Source organism: Anser brachyrhynchus (genome assembly GCF_964034855.1).
Source record: "Anser brachyrhynchus genome assembly, chromosome: 4".
Classification (NCBI taxonomy): Eukaryota; Metazoa; Chordata; class Aves; order Anseriformes; family Anatidae; genus Anser; species Anser brachyrhynchus.
The window spans coordinates 26645387-26672988 of record NC_137698.1 but is presented as its reverse complement, the minus strand read 5'-3'; the positions used below and the strand labels follow the sequence as shown (position 1 = coordinate 26672988).

The 27602-nt window shown below is 34.9% G+C and overlaps 1 protein-coding gene across 15 annotated transcripts in view; it reads left to right on the top strand.

Annotated features, from left to right (window-relative positions):
* The window catches only part of LOC308194362 (uncharacterized protein), a 230823-nt gene that overhangs the window by 85627 nt on the left and 117594 nt on the right, over positions 1-27602 (top strand). For 5 of the 15 annotated variants that reach the window (XR_013950465.1, XR_013950466.1, XM_080590232.1 and 2 more), the window contains one exon: positions 22883-22986. Coding sequence is in view for 3 of the 15 variants with exons in the window: in XM_080590233.1 (XP_080446359.1) it covers positions 22883-22901 (19 nt within the window). In the remaining 12 variants the exon portion in view is untranslated. Of the gene's footprint in view, positions 1-6638; positions 6792-10887; positions 11052-22882; positions 23313-23464; positions 23572-24120; positions 24247-25751; positions 25809-27602 lie in introns of those variants that run through there. The other 10 variants (XR_013950470.1, XR_013950471.1, XR_013950473.1 and 7 more) reach the window with 6 other exon arrangements.

Sequence of the window (27602 nt, the reverse complement as noted above, 5' to 3'; positions counted from 1 at the left end):
AACTTCAGAATCAGTCTTGCTGTGAAGTGGGAAACTGGAATGTGCAATGGGACCAACTGTTCCTACAACTGGGGGTAAAGGTGCAGAAAGATAACAAATGGCAAAGGGTTCACTTCACCTTTTAGATCTGTGTCATACCTGGGACTTTTTTTGGTATCATTGCACACTGTTTTGAATGCAGAGAGATCAGAGTGATGTCTCTTGCTGGCATTGTAACAGAAGGCCAGAATTCATGATGATAAAGGTATAATGGTATTCCAAACTGTTGTCTCTGGGGTCTGACTATAAACTGCTATGCTAAAAGCATGAGCCTGAACAAAACATGTAACTTGCAGAGTTTTTAAAGGCTGTAAGAGAATATGAATTCTCTTAGCTATTTAAAGGCTATAGAGCTATTGGTACTAGAACAGCTTGAATGCATGTGGTGAAGACACAGCCAACTGAAGAAGCAGTAAGAGCAGTGACTTGAGCTTAAGCCAAAATGAGTATAAACAAATCTAGTAGGTTTTATGTAACATCCCAAGACTGTTTCTACTCTTTTTCTACAACATATACGTTGTTCCTTTTCAACAGTAAGAATTACCGATACTAAATTTATGATATGTATAATGGCCTATTTATGTTGAGTTTAAGCCTATTGTTCTAAAAAGGCCCAAGTGCAGCTTGGACTAACTTGAAAATTTTATCCTCTGTGGCTAGAGTGAATATCACCAACAGTATTTGATAATGTTGTAAAATACAAAAACTAGATTTTATTTTGTCCCAGAATGCATTAACAGAGATATCTGAAGATACTAAGATAGCAGATGCTTGTGTGTTGGTTTTGTTTGTTTGTTTAAATATTGAATATTGTCAAAGAAGGGTTTTAGGAGGTACTTGGAGTGCTTCTAGAGAGACAGGGTAGTACTTTGCATTATGTTTCTTTTAAACTGCTGCAGAAGGCATGAGATGTGGGGAAAATCAGGAACTCACTGCTTCAGTTGTTGGGATGAAACAGACTACTTTCTTACATCCTTAATCCAGTGTTAAAATTATTATACTCCAGTAAGGCAAGTTCAGATGCTCTTCCAACATCTCTCTATCAGGAAGAGCCAGAAGAAGGGTAGAACTTAAAGAAAATCTTTGCTTTCTTGGTTAACAACATAACACTTAAAAATTCTTAGATCTTAAGGATGCAGGTAAATCACATCTGCTACAGCATTTCCAGTTTCAAAAACCTTGGCATTCTTAAGAAAGAGTTTTCTTTCTCTGGAGAGCTCTGAGATGGATGTTTTCCAGCTTCATCTTGGTCATCAGCCAGGAGGTGGCCATAGGACTGATGAAGTCCAAGGCCTAGGCCTGTTTCTCCTTCGGCCCTGATACATTTATCTGTTTGTTTGTGGGAACTCCTAGAGTAAGGATTGCTTTGGGGTAGATGCCTTCCAAAGTCTCCACTGAGTAAGGATCCTTGGTTCTTACTGCTAAATGCCACTTGCTGTTCTGAATGCAATATAACTGCTTGTGCTTTGCTTTACCCATCTGCCTTAATAACGATAGGGTTAATTCTAAAGTTTTCCATTGTCAACATGTTATTTTCTTCATGCCTTACTCTGCTGATTTTTTTTTCCCCTTTCTGTCTTAGCTTAGTCTAAGAGCTGCATGTTAGTGTTCAATGGCTAATCCAATATATAACTGTCTCCTATCCATACCTGTATGATTTAAAAAAACAAGGATTTCTTAAAGCTGAAGAACTTTGGTATTACTTTCATAAGACAGAAATTTGATTCAGATGAACATTAATTAAGATAAATAGTCTGTCCTTCCTCATCACTTTAATTGAATGAAAAGATGGAGACTGATTTTTCTCCTTTCCCTTGCTGCATCATATAATGAAAAATGTAATATTGTTAATGAAAGGTAAAATGAATGGGAAAGTACTTACACCTGTGTTTGTGATAGCATTAAGAGCTTAATGAAGGTGGAAGCCTCATTATTGATGAAATTCAACTGATTTGTATTTAATAAAATGCTTTTGTTCTGTAACATAATTGCAGTTTTAAATTTTTTTTTTTTTGAGACATCAGCCTTACTGAATGTTATCTATACTTACTGCTCTCAAGAAACGGCTAATTAAGAAGACAATATGACCCCTTTATTCAAGGCTAAATTTTACTCAGTTACCAGGCATTCTTCCCTGACTAGACTTACCTGTATTGATTTAAGCTCCAAGAGGATTTGATTAATTCTGCTAGCAAGAGAAGGCAGGAATTGCACCTATGTGTGCTATTAGCTGACACAGATAAACAATATTTAAAGGACAACTTTTTTTTCTTTGTCATTTTTGTGATTTTTCTTTTTGGTATGCATAACTTGCTCCTGTTGCAGTCTTCTACATAACCCAGCTGACATTGTAAGGTGAGAAAACTAGCCTACGTTAACCTCTTAACATGGATGAAATTATGAGGTTTTAAGTTGCCAGTGATCTGGAATACATAAAAATCAAAACAACATGGAGAGTATAAAACATGAGCTTCCTAAAAGGATTTTCAAAATAATTAGATATTTACAAGTGAATTTAGTGTAAAAGCCAACTCTGTTCTGTGTAAGAAATTTTTAGGAACCACTGCTCTGTGTTGCTAGTGGGCTGTATAAGAAGCTGGTTCATGAACTCTTGCAGTACTCTTTTTTCTAAGGGCTGACATCAGCACTTAATGTTGACATTTTCCAGGTAAACAATGCAAGCCATAGTGTGGATGTGTAGGGTCCATAGGCTTCCATGGTGCATCTTGTTTGCACAATGTATGGAAGACAGTATAAAACACAGTGGTTTGTGAAGATCTTTACTCCTTGGATTAAATGAATTAGCAGACAAAAACATTAAAATACTAGTGAACACATTTGATTCCCTTCATAGCTGTACTTGCTGCTGTTTGCTATTCTCAGGCACTTGCAAAACTGAAAATCTAATGAAAACCATTTTTATGGTTTGTGTTCAGGAAGAGTAGTTATGAATTGTTCATAACTGCTCGTTAGCCTGAGCTCTTGAACTCCATTAAAATACTTCCTTAACATTTCATGAAAAATCATAGAAGAAATGAGAGATTAAGAAAAAAAAATAGCACAAGTTTGAAGATATCAATGTTTATTGAGCCCAAGGTTTACATTACAGTAAAGGGGATGAGATGATGGAATACAGACAGTAATGCATCAAGGAAGTGACAAAAGAGATATAGGGGGGCAAGTATCTGATATGTGACTAGAAAAGGCTGTTCAGAAAAACTGGTATGTACAGGAAGATATACAACTTCAGAAAAACAATAGTACAAACAAATTACCAAATTAAAACCAGTAGAAGAGAGGAGTAATGAACCAGTATTTTAGTAATTTCTGCTTCAATTTCAGCCAAGTATGTAAATGCTGTTGCAATCAGATCTGCATAGACAAATATACTATCACCACCAACAACAAAGTTTGGCCTTAGGCATGAAATACTTCGAGGTGGTTGGGGTTCTAAACTTGAATCCTATTTCTGGAAACCCTTTTTTCCTTTTTTTTTTTTTTTTTCCCTCCCCTCAAGCATGGTACTAAATACTTGTGATATTATAAACCAAGTTGTGGAATCTAGTACATAGAGACTGCCTATTTTGGGTGGCATGCTTGAGTAAGAGAGAGAGTGCACTTTTAAATTTGGAATAAAATATTCACATTTGCTAGGGTGCCAAGATAGCTTGACCTGTCTGTAGAGTGCCAAGTATGGACTTTTTCCTTTGTTATTCATGCCTTAAATATGGATCTACTTTAAAATCTAGCTTAACCTCCAAAGCGTATAAGCCACTATGGTCAGATTTTATTTATGATTTATTTAATTGCTATTCTGATGAAATAACAGAAGGCCAGGCTGACTAGACACGACTCCTCCTTATTGACAGAAGTCAACCGTTGCCATTCACCCTGATTTTACAGAGTTCTAATACTATGCTAGTTCTAATACTATATGCTAGTTCATAATAAATACATATTAATAAGATGAGATTTTAATAAACTTTTTATCCTTTTTAACACAGTCATAACAGAAGTGTGTCAAAAAGGTGGAATAGATGAAGTATTCAGATTGCAGACATTCTTAGAGGATTCCAAGAAAGTTTCTGTTTGTCTTAGTGAAATCATTTTAAAATTAATCTATTACATGTGGTCTGCCTGTAATTTGATTCACAAACTGGTGGACGTGATGTCATGATCACAAAGAATACAGAATAAGAATGTTTTTAAAGTGACATTAAATTGATTGTCACAGCATTTTTCCTCATCTTTTTGTAGTAATTGAGATGCAAGTGATGCATTAATATGAATGATAAATAATATGCCTTCTTTCTCTTTTTACTAATCATCTGACTTTTAACACTTATATTAAACAGCACACCAAAATTGATTCCTTTAGGCCTTCCTATAGTTTGTGTACATGTCCGACCTTTATATCAAGGAGCTTATCTGAGTGTTACAGCAAGAAAAATACACACAAAAATGTTGCTTTTTCCAGTGTTTTATTCCCTGTCTGATGGTCTGGTGAAAATGCATATTGTCATCCTGAGACACTGGGAATATAGATGAGAAAGCTAGAGAAATAAATGCTAATGCACCAGAACACTACATAGAAGACTAGAGAAAGGTAGGAAAGTGTGACATGGTTTTAAAACAGATTTAGAAATCATGATTTCATGCCAGAGCCCTGTGATTACTGAGAAGTTTGCTGCTAATAATTCATTTCTTGAAGTTGGATTTGATATTTAGTGCTTTGAAATTCTCATATAAAAAGATAAGGTAGGGAAAAGGCCAAAAATACAACAAAAAAAAAGGCCAACATAGATATATTTTTGCACTGATTCATTGTTGTCTTTGCACATCTTCTCACTGCCATCATGACTACTGGCAGCAAGACTTATATGAATATTTAACAGCTCTGGTTTTGAAATATGAGACTTTTCCTACTGTTACATTTTATGTAAGGCCGGGGATCAGATCCATACCCACTGTCCTGATTAACCTATTTTTTTTACTTTGGTTCACTCCAATTACAAATCTGATTCATACCTGTCTACTCTGAAATTGTCAATTGATGATATAGACCATGACTATGTTTTAATTGCTTGCATAGATCATTAGGTGGCGGATGCCTAGGTACTGTGCTTTTAGAAACTTAGGAATGGTTGAGGAAGTCTCATTTTGTGTTCACAGCATGGCTTGTTTGTGATAATAATACAGATAATAACTAATAACAGAAAAACTTTCAACTAGTGTCTTACAATGATTTCCTGAGTGTATTTTGTCTGCCAGCCAATATTATTTCTTTGTTAATTTAATTTCTGTGCTAGGTATAAAAAAATTTGTGTGTGTACATACAAACTAAATGTAGCTTTAATCCTCTAATTTAAAAAAATATATATATATAAGAGAATTAGTATCTTTAAAACTTTGGTTGAGTAGATAAATGCTGAATTAATAGCAATGTGACTACTCAGTAAAGAGTTTACGTACTCTGAAGAACCATCTCCTAATGCCAGTGGAAAGAGGAAATCTGGCATTCAGTTTTGAGCTCCAATGGCTCTGGTGGCTTTAGCCTGGCTTTGAGGTGGTTACCAGAATAGGTGCTTCTCCTGTTTGTGCTCAGCAGTGGAACTGTGACAAGGAGCAACAAGACTTTCATTCATTTTTTAAGGCTTCTGAGCAAATCCTGAAAATAGGGTTTCACTCAAAAGCTTGAGCTGTTTATTAGTGATCATTAGAAAATAAACTTAAGTCTCTTTCATCTCCTTTCGTACTTCCCAATCAAGTTCAGGGAAAGGGGCTACATCAACATGGCCTGAAACTCCAATTGTTTGAACAGTTGTGAAAAACTTACTTCACATTCTTAGTTTATCAAGTTATGGTTGTTTTCAAATCCTACCTACAGTATTTTTGTTCACATTAATTCTTAAAAACCCTTTGCTGTGACATTATTTCAAACCTTTTTTTCCTCTTATCTGCCCAACTGGAGAATGGTAAAAGATACATAGATACAAAAATCTATGAATTTCAATTAAAAGAAATTTTTTTAGGGCAGAGCAGAAACCTGGAATAAATTACTAAAAAATTGCTCAGTTGTCATACTGTATTTAGAGATTTACTGCCTGCAAACTGAATGATCCAATTTAATGTTCTGAAATGCTTAGTTTTAGAAGATGCAGGATTATCCCATAATCTGAAGAGCTGTTTTGGTTCTTCTTTTCACTTTTCATAACTTCAGATAGAACAGTAAAGCAGCATAGAATGCAAATTTAGGCAATCCCTAGTCCAGAGTTTTTACTCATAAAATCCAGTATGTTGCACCAATTTCAGTAGGTAGTAACAGGTGGTGAGGCTGATCTCCTAAGAATAGCTTTATTTGATTTATTATTTTTTCAGTTAAATTATGCCACACAAGTGTGTATTCCTCTTACAGCAATTATTTATGATTGCACTGGTGTTCTAGTTGTTTTTCAGCTTTTCTGTCTAAATCATTCTCTGCAGATGTAATAAGGTGTTAAATGCTGTCTGAAGAGTAAAATCCACCCAGGTACTCTGTTCCTGTTCTATCAGCTGATGTTTTATTGAAAACCTTTCCTCACCTCTTCCCCTGTCTGCAGGGATCAGGAAGTAAATATGGAAAAAAATGGAAGACACATACAAACAGAGAAATGAAAGAAGGTGGAGATATTAAAAACAGATGTGCAAAGAGGGTAGAACAAAAGAAGGTGGAGTTTCAAATTATCACACAGGGAAATGGAATATTGTTTATGGTAGGTTTAGAATACTGAAGTCATGTCCAGAAGGTGTACTTGGGGTTTCTAAGCAGCCTGGATCTTTTTGAGACTGATAATGTTCAGAAGTAGAGCATGCTTTCAGAAACCATGGACCTGGGGATGGAAATACCCTATAAGCCTCCATCAATACTCCCTGAAGCATTTGAGATTCAGAACACATTATTCCTAGAAAGCATACAAATATTTTATAGATAACAAATTATGCGCTTTTTGACTACAGCAGTCAAAGAATGGCTCCCAATGGCAGAACAAATCCCTCAACTAATGCTGTATGCTGCCTTGTCCAACAGGTGTAAGGAAATTTCTATAAAAGAGCAAGGATAAAACAAATTTTCCATCCTCCCGATATTTTCAGCACTGGGGGATTTTCCAGAGACATAGTCATTTTGCTCATTTGATTACCCTTAGTGGATTTCTCACAGAACTATTTGCTGAGTATCCTCTTGAACCTCTGTAGACATCTATTAGTCAGAATATCCTCTAGCATCGCATCCTACTCATCTGCTATCAGTTGCATGAAGGACAAGTGGCTTTTGCCAGCTTCTCATCTCCTGCTTTCATTTGGTTGCCTCCTAGTTCTCACACTCGAATGAAAAAAGGGAACAAGTGATTCCTGTCCAATGTTTAGGAATAAGAATCTACCAAGTGTCTCTTCAGCTGTCTCTAGCATAAGGAGACCTTACTTAAAGTATTAATTAAGATCTTAAATAAGGAGTCTTATTTAGTTTTCTGTGTCAATGTTAAAGTCTGAAAAGGTCTGAACCTTTTCCAATGCTAATCTATACCTTGGTCAGGAGGTTTGAAGTTGGGTTAACTCTTATTTCAGGAAAATGAATGCAGGAATGGGTAGCCCTCAGGACATTTTTTGTAGAATGCTTGCTGAAGGAATAAGACAAAATATACAGAAGTGTTTTGTAGTTTTGTTTTGTTTACTTTTTTTTTTTTTAAGACTACAAGTTCTGCCATCTACAGTTATTGACCTGAAACGTGGGGAGCTAAAAACTTGTCACTATATCAGCCAAATTCCTGAATACTTACTGCTTCTACTGCTATCTGCCTCTAGCTAAGAATTGATCATGCAACATTGAATCAGATACTGCTTTGACTTGCATAGGAAGAAGTTAAAGCATTTATTAATGAATCATTTTCTATGACCTTATTTGGCCTGCCTACTTTCTATCTTTTCTGCCGTGTTTTTAATGATTTTGCCTTTTTCAGCCACTATAAATTTATTCTTGTTAGCCTGTGTCCACGAAAGTAATATAAAATAATTCCACAGTTTGATTGCAGTGAGTTTCCTAAGACCTACGGCAGTTAAATGTCATGATCTCAATGTGTGCGGTGAATTTAATATATTTTTTAAATGGGAAAGAATTATTCTTCTGTTTTTCTTATGACTTACACTGTAGATTTTCAAAAACTGATTTTCTATGACTGATTTATTTTGAACGCACTTTTAATATATGTAAACTGTCAAGCATAGGACTTCTGTCTTCAGGGGAATCCTTAAGCCAGAAGAAAGAATATTGCTAAAATGACTCCTTAATATATATTTTAATGCTTTTTCTGAATTTCAGTTAAAAAAATATGCATAGCTACATATTTTTCCAGTGTTTCTGTATACTGTAATTTGTCCTTTATCATAATTTTCCACAATGCTATGTAATTATTAGAAGCAGCTAATTGGGCTTTATTAATTAAAAATATCCTGGAACCAATAGATATTAGGAAGCCTGGTTTAAGCTGTCAGTCAAGCTAGAAGTCTTTATTGCTAGACTATTTGAAAGGAATAACAGACTAGCTCTGTGGGTATTGGCTCTGTTTAAGATTTCTGTCTGCTTGTGAGCAAGTGCCAGAATAGGTGTTCACTTTTCAAAGACCAGTGCCATGGTTTATGAAATATGAAGGAAATCCCAAATGGGTCTAGAAAGATAAAAAAGAGCTTTTAGAGGTATTGGTGTAGAAAAGAATAACAATATAGATCTTCACTTGAGCCAGATGTAGAAGTATGCGACTTTCACAACATTATTTCATTAAGACTGGCTTTTGTCTGATTTTCCTCCCTACTAATTTAGTTTCCTAATTTCCTCTCTACTAATTCCTTAAGACAGTTAAACACGATTTGCATGTTGCTTTCTGAATCACTCTATTACTTTATTTTTGTGTTACTCTAATGGTTGAGCTTTTGGTTGATAGCTTTTTCTTTTTCTTTGAAAGGAAAGATAAAACCTTTTTTCTGACTCTCCAGAAACAATTGGAAGTCTTTTAATTTGGCTTGTCCACTTTATTTCCCTGACCACTAGTGTTGTTCTGATGGTCGGAGATGGAAAAACTTAACTCTATGGTAATTCTATTTCTCCATTACTAACAGTGCTTTACCTGTTTTACCTGTTCAGGAATTCTTTGCAATATCTATTAAGAATAATAATTGTTATTATTATTATTTTCTACCTTGTTAGAACAGATCACCTCAAAATTCAGATGAAACTCATTAGGGAAAGAGAAATAGTGATGGACATCATTTTTTCTCTTTATAAATGGGAGGTTAGCTAGTGTTACTACTAGCTTTCTTTCACTTGAGATAAAATGTGTGCATTTGTACCAAAACCATGTTTTTACAATAACATTTAGTTGTGCTGTATCAAGATGGCATCTGTTTATATTTGTCTGTATGACTCTGATTCCTTTTACAATTTCTATCTGAATGGGAAGAAATGAAGGATCAGTAAAAGTGCATTTCAAGACTTTGAAGGGAGGTTGGAAGAGAGCTTAATCGCTACCAAAACTGCTCAAATGAAAACAGGAATATTCCTAAATCTACCCATGACAGAAAAACTGCTAAGCCAAACTACAGATGATCCACGGAGTTTAAATACTGGAGCAGATATTCCTTTTCTGAGCAAAGTAGTCTGCCTCATAGTGCTCTGGGATTTCTGATTTCAGTCCTAGCTGAAAAGAAGGTGAAGGAAGGAGCTACGTAAAATGATGAAAATGTACTATGTTGCAGTTGAGGCTCAGGATAACTTATCTTATTCATTTCAACTTTTCTTCCTGTTTCATTCTATATTCTTTTTCTCTCTTCAAGTTTGATCAAGCACCAACACCAGAGTGTCTGAAGGCTCTATCTATGCTTACTAAAAATGCTACTAGTATTCTAGTATTTCATTGTAAAGTATACAACTTTCTTCTTTTTCTTTTTTTTTTTTTTTTAAAGGCACTTTGTACTGCCATGCTCTTGAATCAACTGTCTTTCTTCCTAAACATCTAGTAGATAAATATGCTGTTCTTGAAAAGGATGGAATGATTTTAATGTTTTTCTTAATAAGTGAATGTGCAGATGGTTGTACTGAGGGGTCTAATCTTTGTGGTTAACTACTGTAGTGGAAAAGAGAGGCAGGCAACTGTGACCCTACAGCTAAAATGAAATAATTGTTTAGTGTGAAATATAAATCCTTATGAGATAGCAAGTGAAACAGTAAGTTAGGGTCTGCGCTGTATATTAGGATAAATGAAAAATCTAGTTACAAGACTAAAATGAAGAAAGAAAAAGTGAATAGTAGGGTCTGGGGTCCTTTCAGATTTTCATCAAACTTAAAAACTAAATGATTGAAAATAAAAGCAAGCCACAATTAGTGCCTACTGGTAGCATAGCATACTAGTCCTTTACCACTGAATTGAACTAGAAATCCTTGTCATAAGTTGGGGTAGAAAGGAAAGAGGGTCATAAAGAGATAAGAACTTACTGAAGTGAATGGATTTGCATGTATGACACCTGGTTTAAAGCAACATGAAGTGCAAGCACTAAGTTGATCACTCACAGGGAAGAATTGTCTTAGGATATTCAGAAAAATACAACGCAACCAACCACCCTTTTTTTGTCCATTCTTCTTTCTGATTAAGGCACCATTCAGTATTTTGCCTTGTTTTAGATGCCATGAAGGTGTTGCGTGTGGTGGAAGTGAAAATACCAATGCATGGGTAACCTGGCAGAGGACTTTTTGCTTCACAAAGACTCTCAGATAGTAACAACTTTAAAACACTTCTAATTTGGCATTTCTTTGTCATCCTGCAGAAATGTTAAGCCTGCCTGTTCTCACAAGGATTTACTCATTATTTCATCCAGCTCGTTGCTTCAGCTGCATTAGATCTGCAGTCAGTACATGTTCTGCAACTGATTCATAAAAGATTATTAAATTGAACATGCATGACAGAAGCCACTAACAAGTGTGCCATCAGGTAGTGATTTGCATGCTTGTAAACTATCCTTTGATTGAATAAATAATTTAGAAGAGAAAGCAATACTGCTAGCAGATATGATGTAAATGTTTGAGATTGGGAGGGGAAGAGCCTATTGCTAATTAATGGTCATAAAAATAGAAGCCTGATCACAATTTCTTGTTAGTTGTTGCTGTGACTCAAATAACACTAACGTATGCTCTGCCATCTCGGTATGTCGGCAATGTGATATTTCAATCATCTAATTCTTGCTTCTGCTGCAACGATGATGAATATAACACCTACCTACAGTTTTCTGCAGTATCATTTAACACTTACTTTATTATCTGGAAAATATGTTGCATGTAGTATTTACAATGCTTTTCCCCATTCATCTTCATTTTTTTTTTTCTGAAAAAGACAAAAATGAAAAAAAAAATCATAGTTCTGGTTTGAAACTGAAAATCAAAAGGAAAAGGAGTTTTTTCATAATCTAATTATTAACTCCATTTACTGAAATGGGAAGTACCCTTAAAATAAATAAATAAAAATTGGATAAAATGTAAGTTACTAGCAAATGGACAGTATTTCCAAACAACTCTGTTCTAACTAGGTAGGTCAAAACGTTGATGTCTGAAAAATAATTGAAAATGATGCTCTGAATGTGACAATGTTATGCAAAAAAAACCCCACAAACCAAAAAAACCTATTTTTGTTTTGGTGAAAGCCATACAGGAAATATTTTATGTTAAATTTGCCTTATTTATATGGCTATACATTTAAAGAAAAAAAAAAGGAAAAGACCCATTTATTATTTAATTGCTGTTCTTTTTAAAAGTAGAAATTTATAGTAAAACGGGAATTCAGTTTAGGTCCTGCTGTAAGAGCATACCGTTATCATTGACAAAGTCTAATTCTCTAAATCTGAGCTTACTGTATCATTTGACTGGCAAAAATAGTAATATTTTCATATTTAAAGAAAAAAATATGAAAATGACTATATATTACAGCTATATATTTATTTGCAATTAGAATAAAAATTAGAATAAAAAGAGTAAAAAGTACATTTGTTTTCAGCACAAGATCTTTACTACTATGATGCATTCTTAAAAATGCTGCAATATGCCAATAAAGCTACTGTTGTGCTCAATGCACTGTATTACAGAAGAAAGAAGCAAGTACTGCTGCAGATGGACAGCATATATTTAGAACATTATTTTTTTTCCTTGTAGTCTGCAGTGCAGAGCTTTATTGGATAGTCAGTACTTTGACCCTGACAGGAATTCTGTACAGAGGGTAGGTACCCAGCTGGAGTGCAGTGAAGATGCAATACAGACCAAAATGGTATGGTCATTGTAATGCAAAGGGAAAGAATTCAAATAAAAAATGCAGATTGGCCATAAAATGCTCTGTGTCTTAACAGTATATAGCTGAAGGCTTTTAAGGTTGCTTGGTGTATTTCTTAAAGACGCTAAGATTTATTAAGGACATTGAGATATGTACTGCTCTGTTAAAATTAGGTAAGCTTGTCTAGGGCAAGATTGTGCATTTTAACTCTGTTGGGATGCTTTAGCTTGTGACCTTTCTGTAAGCACCACCTATGCAGGTGTAAGGCATAACAATAAGGATATGTCATAATGACTTGTCCTATATAATGCACTTAACTCTTTCCTATAAAGCCCATTTGAGACTGCAATAATTCTTTAAAGGAATACTTGAGCACAACAATAATCAAAGGAAATCTAAGAGGCTGTCACTGAGAAGGTCCCCTTTGTGTCCACCAAACTGAAGATAAATTGAAAGGTAGCATTGCAGTGTCAGGTGAGATGAAATGAAATGAATCTTTGCCTGTATGGTTTAAATCCATAGCAAGCAGACAATGAAGGAGTGTAGCTACTATTCCCTTAAAATGCCTGAAGTGTAATTTTGTCCCCAAATAATGTAGTGTTTGGTTTTTGCCTTCCTTGTAAGTCCATTGCATTCCTTTCCCAGTCCATTAGAGTTGAAGAAAATTTTGTCTGCACAGCAATGTCTTTTGCCATTTCTTGTTTTTAACTCATTTCATCATTAAAAATAATCTAAAAATGATTGTAGACTCTTTAAAAAGATTGCTACTGAGATTAGATAAGCAAAAAACAAAATAGACATACAAACAAAAAACCCACCCCAAACTAAAAAAACAGTGATAGCAAAATAGTGTTCCACATCAATATTTTTTTCACAGCTAGGAATAGGGCCTTCAGTTTTATAGAGAGTTGACCTGAATCTTTAAGCTATACAAGGCATTTGTTTGCAGAAAATTACATTTGAACAGAAAAATAAGACTGCATTGTAAGAAAGCCAGAAATTATAATCAAATTCTGCTAATCCCATGAAAACACTACATTATTCAATTTGTGGTTTACGACAATTTAAATAAATTAAAGCAGAATTTAAGTTTTGTTCTAGGTGAAAATGTATAAAATTAGTGTTTTCCACTGTCAGTGTGCCTCAAATCTTTCTCTGAAGTAACTTGCCAGAAATCCAGAGAGATGAGGACTAAGAATAAGTGCTTTTGCTTTGAAAGATCCAACAAAAGTTTTTATTCTGTAATGTGGTAGATAAATAGATACCATAATTATTGATGCGCACGCCTAACCTTGTTATCTTAGTGCATGCTTGCATAAGTTAATACTATCAGTAGTGAGCAATGTTGCTGATCTGGGCTTGGGAACATCATGTCAAAGCTACCTGAACTTAGAGAAATAGACAAAATAAATATACATACAAATAAATATTTTATATAATATACATTTAATACATATAGTAATATATATATAGATATAAATCTTACATTCTTCTCTCAGGATTTAATAGAAGCACATTTTTCAATAGCTAGCCTAAATATTGCTTGGCTGGTGTGCTTCTCCATGGAGAGCTAACTTTGCTGTACGATGAAGGTTTCTATTGTTTCTGGCTTCTGAAACTCATTGAAGTAAAGCAGAAAAACATATGTACTTAAAACTGTTGCATAAATTTTAGAAATGGTTGTGGAAAGATGGATTAATTAGTGAGTTGCATAGGAAGGTGCACATGTGCAAGACAACACTAAAGCAAAGTTGGTACTAAAGAGAACTTAAGATGGGTAAAAAGGCACTAACTGCCTGGGTTAAGGCCTGGGAAAAAGAAAGAGGAGGATGGATGAATTTTTGAGTCTAGATGCCATTATCAGGAGATTTCTCCCATTCTTGGTTATTTCATTCATCAACGTCAAGCTGGTGACTAGTGGTGCTTATTGTTAATAGTTATTGATCAGTGGAACTGACAACAGATTTATAACTGAACATGATTACATGGCTCCAAGCAAATGAAAATATCACACCACTCCTTCCCCCTTGTCTTCCTTCCAGTCCAAAAGTCATTCTTATATTCTACAGTAAGCATGACAGAATGATAAACCACTACTGGTTTAGCACAAGATAGCCACTTTAAACAAAATTATGTAAACTAAATTGCTGTATGCCTAGCAAATTCACAGTTGTTTGGTTCCTAGTGACAATATGCTATACTTTTCCTCAAAAAATCGTAGGAAAAAAAAAAAGAGAAATCATGCAAGTGATTCAGAAACATTATTTCTGACAATGTTGCTTACAAATCATAGACCCGGAAAAACACCACATTGCCACAAATAAAAATGTACGGGTAATGTTTAATTTTGTGCCATGCTCTCACACAAAAACCGAGGAAAAAACAAGGAAAAATGGTCCATAGAGACATGATACAGAATTATGGTTTGAGTAGACATAATACTTTCCTTCTTACCAGATGGGCAAAAACCAAGTTGCATCACTTAAAAAAAAAAAGTTGTCAAAAAGAGAGGACTGCACAATTTCAGCATTGAGAATGGGAGCAGGGTTTTTTCTTGGGACATGCACTAGGAAGGATTTGTGTAGGTAGAGAGGAAGTGAGTGTGGGATGGCTTCTGTTGGCATGTCTATTTCAGATGTTCTTGATAGTTCTGTTATTCTCAACATTTATTTCATTCTCTTCAGGTTAAGCAGTGACTTTGTATTCTCCACAGAGACAGTCGAATCTCTCTTGAGAAAAGGCTTGGAATTAGTAACTAACCTATCTCTGAACAACTAGGTTAAATTGTTCCTTCCAAAGTATGTTCCCTTGTATGTGTTTAAGGCAAATATTTCACCTGTCATTCTGCTGGCAAATTAAACTAACTAATTAAACTAACTAAATCTTCTCTAATATATCTTTAGATGATAGATGAAATAGGAACAATATAATACCCTGTCTCACAGGCTTTCTCTTTCATCTTCTCAATACTTCCAGATCCTTGTGCAAAACTTCTGCAGGTGTGTGAATGCCAGTGTAGTTTGGTCTTGTAGTTGGAGAACACAGAGCCAAAATTTGAGGTTATGATACTAGTAACTGAAGATCAAAGTAATATTTTTTTTCTTTGCCATTCAGTGATCAACTTTATGTTCTGCTTAAGGCAACGTGAATTCGATGTGTAAGATAGGCAACCAGAGTATGATATAGTACATTCTAGATATGCTTGCAGTAGCAATACCTCTGGCAGATGCAGAAATGTAGCTCTGTCAACTCAAATAGAGGCAGAATTGGGTGAAATGGAAAAGAACATGTGACTTGACAGGACTCAAAATCTTAAAGGTTACTTAGGCACTGTGGCATCAAGATTTGTTTTCATCATCAGTTTGTTATTAAGAAACTTTGGTAATGTTTCTTTCTTTTTTCTTTTTTTTTTTTTAATTATGGTTTTCATAAATTTTTTAGAGTATGAGAGCAGGACAGCTTGGCCCTTCTTGGATATAAATGGCCACAGTAACAGTCTTGACTTTGAAACTTAAAAAATGGTAACGAGAGTGATTTCTGATTATACGTTATTCTGTACCTGAGTATCACTGAACTAATGAAAGATTCAGTAGTAAGGGAATAACAAGATTCAACAATCAAATCTCTGCTTTGGGAATATTTCTCCCATTGCCTTCAGCAAGCCTAGGATCTCCAACAGGGTGGAGATCACCATGGCAGCCATGACAGATCTTGGGCAAGTCGCAGACTAGACATATGTCCTACCTTGAAACAATCTCACTAATAACAAATTGGCTAATAACAAAATAACAAGTTGGCTAATAACAAAACAATTTTCAAACATGCACAGAAATCTTCTACAGGGATTTTATTTTATTTTTCCTATCCTGTCCTTCCTAGTTACTTTTCAATTTATATATTTATTTATTTATTTTTGCAATGGGAGGAATTTTGTCGTGTAATAGAAATCTAGTTTTACTGAGTTGAAGAACCTTTTCTTTTTAGGGTGCTCACCACAATGAAAATATCCTGTCTGATCCACCTCAAATGCCAGGCTAGCCTGGGGTCTTGTGTCTAGTGAGCAGAAACTTTAGTCTTGGTGGTCAAAAGCTGTTCTTACCATATGCAACATACTGCTTTATAACCGTATATGCTTCTCATTACATGGAACAGGGTTCATATAATGAACGTGATTCTCACTAATAAGCTGCTTGTCACTGGAAGTATCTCTCTCTCTCTCAATATTTATAAAAATCAAGTCTACAGATACAAATATATTCTAAAAGAATAAATACAATTTATCAACTGAAGTTCTACCAATAGCTAACAATATTGACTTCAGCTCATTGACTGTAATGGCATAGAAATCTTGAGAGGCTCTGTGCAGTATCTTGAAGACTGTAATCCCAAATACGCCTTGTAAAATGTTTTCCCCCCTCTCTCCTTACTCTTTAAAACACTATTTATAAAAATGTTTTTGCTGTAGTGTACATTATGGACACTACATAAAAATAGAACACTTTTTATTATCAGAAGATAAAAGATAATGGCTCAGAAGTCTGTTCAATAAATGAATTTTACCAAGTAAAAAAAAAACACTATTTTCACTATACTATGTGTTTTCAGCTTAATATACAAGAAACTGGGGGGAATGAAAGTGCTCTGATTTGACTCATTATTAACCCAAATAAGCATATTAAGCAACCACTGTCAAACATATTGTAAAGAAAGAGATGAGAATGTTTAAACACAAAAGGGTGTTAAATAGCTAAGGATTCACAAGTCCTGATCCAACACCACTCACTTGAGTGGAATTTAACATTTGTACACTGAGAAAATAATTGGACTGTACTTCTTGCCCTAAGTAAAAAAGAAAAAAAAATAAAGTTACATCTCTTCATTTGATTTCAAAACAACAGATCTGTATGCTATCCGCATCCATTTTTTCTATTGCTGATTTCTTCAGCATGTTCATGGATATTAGTCTATTGGCATTTATAGTGGAAATTCATTCTGCTGGAAAAACAAAAATTATATTTTGGGAAAGTGTTTGGTTTACAACTCTTTCAGAGGTCGGTAAATGAAGATTTAGTGTATAATGTTTTAAAAGAATTATTTAAATACTCCTCCTGTAAGCATACTCGTTAGAGAAGTATTCTTAGAAGTATAAAAGGATGGATCCCCAACCTAGAAGAGCAATGAGAATTTGAGTTTCAAGGACAAGGTTTTTGGAATGAGAGAAGCAACATACTAATCCAGCACTAAGAGAACTATTTTTAAAGGAAGCAAAATCTGAAGTGTGCCTGAAATCTAAAGGGGATGTCCTTAAACATCCAGTAAGAAATGTATAGGGAGCCTGTAGATTAGCCTTTTCAGGTATGCTGTGCTTGTCTTGTTTGTGATGAGGCTTCTCAGTGCTAGGCAGTTTGTCTGGTTAAAAGGCCTTTTTTGGGAATGTTTTTAGCCAAGTTATTTTCTCAATATCAAGCACTTGTTTAAAGCTTAATATTTCTTGATCCAAGTGCAGCAGGATGCAATCCAGGATGCTTTTGCCAAGAGAGAAAGTAACTCTCAGACCAAATAACCAAAACAGATTCCTAGGAAGTCACAGAGAATTTTATGTCCTTCTCTGTCTTTGAAAATGATGAACTCCCTACATAGAAAGAGAACTCTAAGAACTAATGGGGAGGTTTAATTTGGCATAGTTAGGCAATTACCTGTAAAAAATTAGGGTTGTTGATATGAATCTTGTCTATTTTGTCTATTTTTATGACTCAAATGCATCATTCATATGTATTTATTTAATGTATTTTATACTTCTTTATCTTGTTAGTATGGGGGAAAAGGAAAAATGTTGCTTTGTGATATATCATATTTTTAAACTGTTTTTAGCTTTTTTTTGACCTGCAGTAAATATTTCTTCAATTTATAACTTAAAACTCCACTAAGAGTACATCAGAAGTTCATTTAGAAATCCAGGCTTTGATCAAGCTCACTTTTAAAAGAATTTTATCTGAGTAATGACAAGTAACAGGCATAAGCTTGACAATTAGTAGTATGTCTCAAATCAAGTTGTTCTGAATCTAAGGTTTAAAAATGTAGTTTAGCTTGTTTTCTCTCTGTCAGTTGTCCCCCCTGCCAGACCTGTACTGCTAAAATCATAATTTAATTAATTAATTTATTTATTCTACAGCTGCAAGATATCCCTATTTTTCCCCATGGGGAAATTTTCTTGATTTATTTTGTTGAAATAAGTAAGGTATTATGTATAATACTTCTGGGTAGCTAGGGGTCAGTTGCCAATCTAGCCAACTGTGCTACAATGCCAAAAAGCAGGGGCAGGAGCTATCCAACTCTTTGCCTTGCTTCACTGTACAAGAACCTCAACAGTCTCGTTTTATGACTTTAGAGATGTATAGATCACTCACTACTTATGAGTTTTTTTGGTGGTTGCAACACTGATAAACTATCTTGAGAATCAAACCACACATCTGAATGACACGAGCGCTCTCAAACTATTTGGGTGTTTTTTTCTTGTGGTTTGATTGGAGATTTTTTTCCTTCTTGCTATCCTATTAGGTCTGTTAGCTCAGTGGTCTTATTCTGTCAGTGGTCAGTCAGGAAAACAAGTATTAAATGGTCGGACCAGTGCTCAAAGGAAGTTTTTTTAAAATACAAATTGGTTGACTCAGTGCTAGATTGTTACTATCCTTTCTGAAAAGCACATTTTACTATTTACAAGAAATTTTTAAATTTCATCTAAACCTGTTTTTTAACTTACAGTTAACGTGTTGACTTGTTACATCTCTTCTGACAAAAATATTTGTCCCTGAAAGTTTACTAAAAAGCTGCTGTTCTGAGGGGTGGCTGCATAAGGAAAATAAAACAGTATTAACCTGCTCAACTTCATGAATCTGTCTTATTCAGCTAGTCTCCTTAGGCTCCCCCTAGGCTCATAAACAGTAAGGTTCTAGAAGATGATTCACAGTAGGATCACAACTTACATTTTCTGAACAACATTTTGGAGGAACCTTTCTCTCTTACTTATAAAGGATATTGGCTCAAGTGGTAGCAAAAATACACCTTCAGTATGAGTGGTGAGAATAGCTGTGTGAGTCACTTGCGTAGTAGAAGAACGTGAACGTAAACGCAGCCAGAGAGAGGGAAAGGAAAGCAGTGATGGACAGTGTAATGGGCAGACTATTTGTAGTTTTCAGTTGGAAATCACAGATGAAAAAAATAAATAAATGCATTTGTGGTAGATATTTGAGAAATTATCACTTGGGAATTGTATATGGTAGAAAATGCACTCTTGAAATCTTTCCTCTCTCCCTTTCACCCTTCTCCCCCCAGTCTTTGAATTTCTGTAACTGAAATCAAAAGAAAATGGGTTTGAGTTATGCTAGTTTTGGCACAGATAAAAACAGTTCATTAGGAAGACATATTTGTAAGACCTGGAAAAATGTGGTTTCAAAATTTATTCAAACTGTTAATCTCTGTAAGAGTTGGTGCAGTAAGTTTTGCTATGATGTTTGCTGGTCTTCCTGAGTACTGTAGCTCACTCAAAAGGAGGAAATTGCTTTACTCAGAGCAACTTTTTTTTTTTTTTTTTGTCCTAATAATACCTACAAGAGGACTGGCCTACTGGGGACTGGAAAGTAAATCTGTAACTTTCTTCACAATGCAGGGTGTCATTATGGAGAAAGTGATGTTTGATTTGATGGAAATTAAAATCAGAACACTTTCTATCTTCAAATTTTCCATGCACCTTTTCAATATTGCCACATTTGCCAAATGTACAAAATTGTAATGAAATATCCTCTTGTCACAATACACTAAAAATTTGGGCTTATTTACCTTACTCCAAATCAGATTTTTTTAAAAGTATTTTTTAAATGTCAGAAATTGCCATTGCTCACAGATTGAAAATTTTCAGTTTTAATCCAAAACCAAGGTCTTGTATGGTTTTGGCCTGAATATCTCTGTAATACCTCAGCTTCTGCTGTTTAAAGAGCAATAGGAATATGTGTAGATTTCTTGCATCAGTCCCTTGAAATGGTTTTGTTTACTCTGTTTTTTATGCAGCTGCCTTTTACACTGCAGCCTTGTTTTTTAATTAGTTTTTACTATTCACAGCTTCTACTTATATTCCTTCAAATCCTTCTCTCTCCTCGGTGTGTTAAATATTATCAAAGCCTGCAGGTCAAGATGACCAAACAAATCTTTCGATGTCTAATTTTGGTGACACTCCAGCTATAGAGTGCTTTTTCTTACTTCTTTTTTTTTTTTTTTCCTTGCCTTTCTCCCTTTGACTGTATTGGCTTTTTAAACTCTTCATTTTATTGCTGTATGTTATGCATTCCATATCCTTTGGGCACACTTTAATCTCATTATACACGTTTCAGATTCTCTATCTGCTGTTTCCTCTCTGCTATTTTATTATACTCGATTGCACTCAACCTGTTGAATTTCTTCCCTAAACCCTGTTATTCTGAAACCCAATATCTTTGTTTCCCCCTTTGGCTTTTCTCTAGATGTAATTTAATACTTAACTGGATTAAAATTACAATGCAAAGCAAATTTGGTTACTTAACTTGTTCAATAAACTTTATCTCACTTTCCAGAACTAAAAATTTAGTACAGTATAAAAAACATAGATCATTTTATGGTGGTCTATCAATAGAAAAATTGAAAATCTGAAGTTACGTAGAAGAGACAATTAACACTGTTCTGTATATTAAAAAACAAACAAACAAACAAACCCACACTTCTATATTGTGGAATGTTTCCAGATAGATTTTAACTATCTGGACAGTGTTCCAAGCAGTGCTTAGAGGAGTTTCTGTGAAGTTTGGAATCAGAAGTGTGTGTAGCTAGAGCACCTTGTACTCCCCAGATCTTCTGCTGGCAAATGAATTTTTAAGGACCAACTCTACCATCTAAGTGCCTCTGGTTGGACTTTATAGATTTTGTGATAGAACTAAGACTTGAGGCATAACTAGGACCTGCCCCTTTTCTTCCTCCAGGTGTTAGGAACATGGCTTTATGTCGTTGTTGTTCACAACCATGGTTTGCAGAAAAAAAAATCATTTTATTATATTGTTATCTTGAAAAGAATCAGAATTCCAATTCTAAGTCCTTTTTCAAATCATACATCTTCAGCAAAAAATTTGTCTCGGTGGCAACACTAGAAGCTGCTCAGAAGTGCAAGTTGCCTTTTTCTATATTTGTTCGCTATTTGGGGTGATGCAGATTAGGTTCAGAAAGGATTGGATAGAGTTCATCTCGTAGCAAAAGAATGAGGAGTAGGAAAGACTTCATTCCCCAAACAAAAGCGTTTTGTTTTGTTTTTAAATTATTATTTATTATTATGTAAAAATTCATATATAGCACACTAGCATTATATGAATTGGATAGGATATCCTGCTGAGAAAGTCTATTTCTGAGGGTAATGTTGTTGATGAATTGTAATGAACTTAACAGATCAAGTGGAATGCCCTTAATGAAAATGAGTCTTGTTTAGCTGTGATGGGACCATCACAGGAGATGATGTAGAAAAATAACTTTAAAATTGTGATCTGAGAGGACACAATTTTAACACAGATCAATATTTAGACCTAACTCTTAATCGTCAGATGCAACCATTTGAAGAGAGATCTAATTTTTAAATATGTTTGGTTCTGTAAATCTTACTTTTTGTCTTACTCCTATTGCTGAAACTTTTCCAGCTACTGAAGTTAAGACTGATGAATTTAAGGACATTTAGGAACTTAGGCATGAAATTAATATCAGGAAAGTAAAGAAATAGAAGCATAGAACTGGAATTGGTATGCTCTTAAGAAAAAGAATTAAACCGAACTGGTAGGTTCATACATCAAATTAAGCCGTAACATTAGCTTGTTCTTATTTTTCCAATCCATCTTTTCAGGAATTAAAATGTTCTTAAATGAATAACATGATAGAAATGTTGATACTCTAAAAGAACTTACTAATTATTCATGGATCATTCATCCTGTCTAGTTTCTGGTAGTTACATAGAAGCAATGACCTAAGAAAACACACCGAGATGGGCATTTTTTTCACTTTTTGCTACAACTTGCTCAATTGGAAAACTTGTGTAAGCTGCTAGTCAGTAAAGAAAGCAAAGCTATTTGAAATATTGCTTTAGAAAAATAATAATACTTAATTCCTTGTGGATATGCCATACTTAGTGCTATAAAAAGCTGTATAAGATTCCATTTTCCATACATGTAAAAACTTAATTTAAAAAGGGACTAAGGGAATTTCTTAGTAGAGAACATTCATGGTCATCAACAATAAAACACAAATTAATTTAGTATTCCCTTGATTTTTGTACTTGTTTATTACTGTGTTTGCTGTCAAGTCATTATTGGAAAAAAAATTTGTGCTCATACTATTACTGCATATTTCTCAGTTTCATATTTCTCAGCTCCCTCTGAGCCTGTACTGTCTACCTTTTTTCCTTTTTTTTTTTCCCCCCACTGATGCTATATTGAATTTTTCAGATTACCCTCCGACATATAAGGTGCTTTCATACTTTATCATTTGACACAGCTTGACCAAACAGAAGGAGCATAGAGGTATGACAACTGAAAAGCTCACTAATAAGGTATCAAATAACATCTAAAGGAATGTATAAATGGCTCTGAATGAATTGTGTATCACAATAAATGATATATAATTAATTTAACAATTAAACAGTGTCACTCTTTATACCATGACTGTCCCTGGAAAAATTGTGAATATTTTCCGATATGCTTTCATGTATTAGTTCCATAAAATACCAGTAGATTAAGAACATCTGATCATGAAATCATATGATAAACTCAGTTTAGAGGATGGTCACATGTAGACCAGTGTGGGAATCACATGTGAAATGCCAGTGACCCTTTTTTTTTTTTTTTGCTACAGATCAGACCTACTTACAGTAGAAAATCCAGTACAATTCCTTTAGCTTATCTCACAGCTTCTAAGATTTAACTTTCCCCTCTGACTGAAAGATAAAGCCCACTAATCTCTGATTTGTAGAGTATGCCAGAATACTTTCTGTAACCTATTCTTTTCTCATATATCCTCCAAAATATGAGGTGTGAGCAGTTGCTAGACTGAAGGTTGTGTGTGTGAAGATGGCGAACTACACTGAGAGACCCCCTGATTTGAAGCAGAGCTGGTTTGGAGTGCAAGCAATACACATGTACGCCCTAAAGAATGTTTCTACAGTGATGAAAGAGAATTTGAGAGTCACTAGGAAGCACAGTACCACATTGTTTTATGTTTCACTTCCCTGTGAAGCCTCTAGAGCAGGTTGGCTTCCAACCAAATATTGACTAGATATGTAGGCACAGCGCAGGAGTACAGGGGATGGGGGGGCTAACAGATTTATTTTTTTTTTCTTTTTATACAAGGAACTAGGCATCTGCCTGGTAAGAGCTTTAGCAGATGACTGGGATGGGAAAAAGCTGATCTCTAAGCTGACATTAGGTGGTACAGAGAAGAATGTAGGAGCAGATGAATCAGAGATTACTGGAGATGCTTTTAAAAAACTTTTAGTTTTAGTTTTTAGTGAGATCTGTGTGCCTGCATGAAAATCTATGGCTAGGAAGGGGAGAGAAAATTTTTAATATTCTGTCTTAGTTTTGCAAAAACAGGAGGTTTTTGCCCTTCTGTCCACAGTTCTGCAGGGCTAAAGCCTCCACAGGGTTTGCAGTGCCTGCTGAACCCCAGCTTGGCCTTCTGTCTCCAGGCTACCCTCCACATGGCTGGCCCTCTGTAGACACTGTGACCTGAGGACCAGTAACCTGAGACCCCTCACCATCTCAGGTTCCCCTTTCAGTGTGGTACGGCCTGTGATTCAGTACAGCCTGAACAGGTAACACTTCTGAGATGAAAGCACCAAGAAAGGTATTTTTAATACTAGGATTTCATTATCACCCTAGAGTCAGTTCTCCCAATAGCGCTGTTGAAGGCAGATGAGTGTTTTGGTGAGGCTGGGGACCTTTACCTCTATGGAAAGGTCCCCTCCATGCTGGGGACATTTCCCTCCATGCCCATACCAACGTCCCAGCTCTCAGGCTGACCCAGGCTTGCCAGGGGACTGCCTTGGGTGCGCCCCACAACACAGGGCTCGTTCTTTGCCAGCCTTCTCCACAGTTTTGCCCTGGACATGGTGTTGCTAGAGATGTGTGGAGAGTGAGGGATGAAGGAAAGCAGCATCACTGCGCGCAAGGTAGACTTCTTTGGGATGAAACTAGGCAGAAGACACTCCTGGGCTGTACCTACTATGCTCCATGCAGAAAATGTATGTTCAGTCTGCAGACCCAGGCTAGAGGTGGTTTGGGACAAGCAGCCTGGCAAGATCTGTATGGCAGATGTTGGTTGTATTATCTGCAGAAGCTTTTTTTTTTTTTTTTTTTCCTAGAGAGAGCCGCTCTTACTTATTTTCACTACTTTATAAAATAAACTTAGCCTGGACTCTCATGCCTTTGGGGAAAGGACAGTAAGAACAAGCATTACATAATGCTTGTAAACTGTAGCAGGTTTTTTGATGCATTCACTTCATCCCTTTAACAGTGGTTGATAGCAGGTATATGAAGGAAACAATGCAAAGTCCTGCCTCTGGTTCAAGACAGGGATTGTGCTGAGCTGAGGATTCATGTCCCATATGCTCTTTAATGCTAATGTATAATTACATTTAAATATGTTTTATCTGTTTAATATAATCTTTATGGATTCCTGCTAAGCCCTTGGATTTCACAATGAAATCCATGTATTGAAGTTCCATAGATTAACTATGCAGTATTTTACAAAATATTTTATCCATGTCATGTTTTGATTCCTCCTTGGATGTAACCCTTACTCTTACGACAATTACTGCTATTGAGTTGTTTTTTTCAACTATTCATTATTTTTTATAGCTCTGTAGTATCACTTCTTTTTTCTTCTTGTCTTAGACCTAAATAGTTGTCATTTTTAAAATTTCTCTTCATATGAGAATTTGTCCATGCTATAATCAGACCCATTGACCTTCTTCCTCTTATTCTATTTCTGCTCTTACCATTTAGAGGTTAAGTAATCAAGCTGAACAGAATTTTCAAAGAGTTTCAATTTCATTAATTTATATAATGGCATTTTAACGTGTTTAGTATTACTCTCATCTCTTACACAAGTTGACACTATCTTCGCTTTCTGATTGTTGTGCACTGAAGTGACATTTTCTTGAGCTATCCAGTTATGACTGCGTGTAAGTTGTTTCAACTCATTTTTGAAGCTGTCAGTATGTAGAGGTCTGCCATTTCTCAAAATCTTTCATAGGTGAGACTGACTTCTGTAATTGTGCTGTCTGCAGATTTTATCTCATTTTCTTTCTTTTCTTAGGTTACTCTAAATACACTCTACGTAAAATACATGCTAAAATGACAAGAATTTATAAAGGTACATGCTATATACAGAAAATGTGACTTGAGCCCCATAGTATATTTGTGATTACATTTAAGAGTATGCTGACTGGAAACAGAGAAGTGGCAGGCAGAAGGTAGTTTGGTCAACCGAATGTGAATTTTTTTGTACCTAAGTTAGTATTCAAAAGACTTTTTGAACATTTTTCTTTTCAGTGTCCTGCTTCAGACACACTTATTCTATTGTGTATGAAAGGTATTTTTTGTTGTTGTTAATAGAAATAAAGGTACAGAAAGCCCTACAAACACAATTTAAAATTAAAGCAACTGAAAAAAGTAATAATAACCTAAGTAACTAATACATGTGAAAAATATAAAATACATGCTCAGTCTTCTGTTGTTCTGCACCTCTTCCCTTTCATTGCACATAGACAATACTTGTAGAACCTGACAATTTAACACCTTGTGTGTTCTAATTTTTGTGCATTAATTTATCCCTTTGGGTTACTGTTATTTCTTTGCTTCACCCCAATGAGTTTTATCTCATCTAGACTGCCTTTTTTTTGCTAGTAATTATGTTTAGGTAATAGTTGCATGTTTTCAAATGCTGCTGTGACCCTCTTATGGAAGGTACTGTTTCAAATACAGTTTTAGAGAAGCTTTCCACTTGAAAAGCCTATCTACTAAAGAGGTAAGAGACAACATGAATAAGCCTTGTTAGTCAGTTGGCTCACTTCCTGGTCAGAAATACGTGCAAGATACCAGTGTGTTCAACAGGCAATTTGCTGAACTAGCTGTGTTTCTAGTGTTTAAAAAATATTACCATTCATCCATTTCGATGTATACTTATGTAGGATATGAGGACATAATAGAAATCCTGTTGTTTTATATAAACTTCATAAGAAGTCTATAAAAGTGTTTTTGTTGTTTTTCTTTTTTTTTTTTTGGTATGCGTATGTTAGACAAAATGATGTCTGCTTCTCTTGAAAGCAGTTGTTTAAATGTGAAACCTTTCTGCTGGAAAGGTTCTTCTAGGCTACATACATCTCAGTTGTCACTCAAGCAAAGAGGTAACTGACCAGTCCTCACATAAATCATTTGAAGTCATAAAGTTGAAAAGGGTTTTGAAGTTTTGTATGAGAGTTTGACTTCCCTTCCAGAGAAAAGAGAACACTACCTTTAAAGCTCTTTCATCAGTAGAAATTATAGGTTGTTAATGCTGTCTGAATACTTAAAGATACGTGCCAGCATCTGTATTGATAGTCTCCTGAAATGGTAAAGAAAATAAAAATAAAAAAAATTCTCATCGTCATGTACCTTCTTGAAGAACTTACATGAAACATATGCCAAGAAAAATATACACAAAAAGACTATAACACTAATACTAGTTTTCACATTTTGTCCGTTTTTATATGAACTTTTCCACATTATCATGATTTCCTCTTTATTAAAGGTTAAAAGGAAATATTCACAATGGATGACTAGTCAAACAATAGCAGGATAGAGCATCATGTCGGAGTAGGAATATTGAAATACTAAAAGATGAAATAAAAATACTAGATATACTATCCAATATACTGAATAGTATGAAATTTCATTATGATGTTCCAGTTCAGTTATGTGCTCAGTGGAGAATTGTGTGATTGTCATACTGGTCTGTAAGATGTACTTTTTTTTTCTTTTTTTCTACTTAAGGAATAATTGTAAAAATGGTAAGAAGTTTCAGGGGGATTGGATAAAAGTACTTTAAAAGTTCGTAAGAGAAATCTTTGAACCTTAGAAGAGGAACTTGGTAATGATAAGGGATTACAGGGACAAATGGTTTAGAACA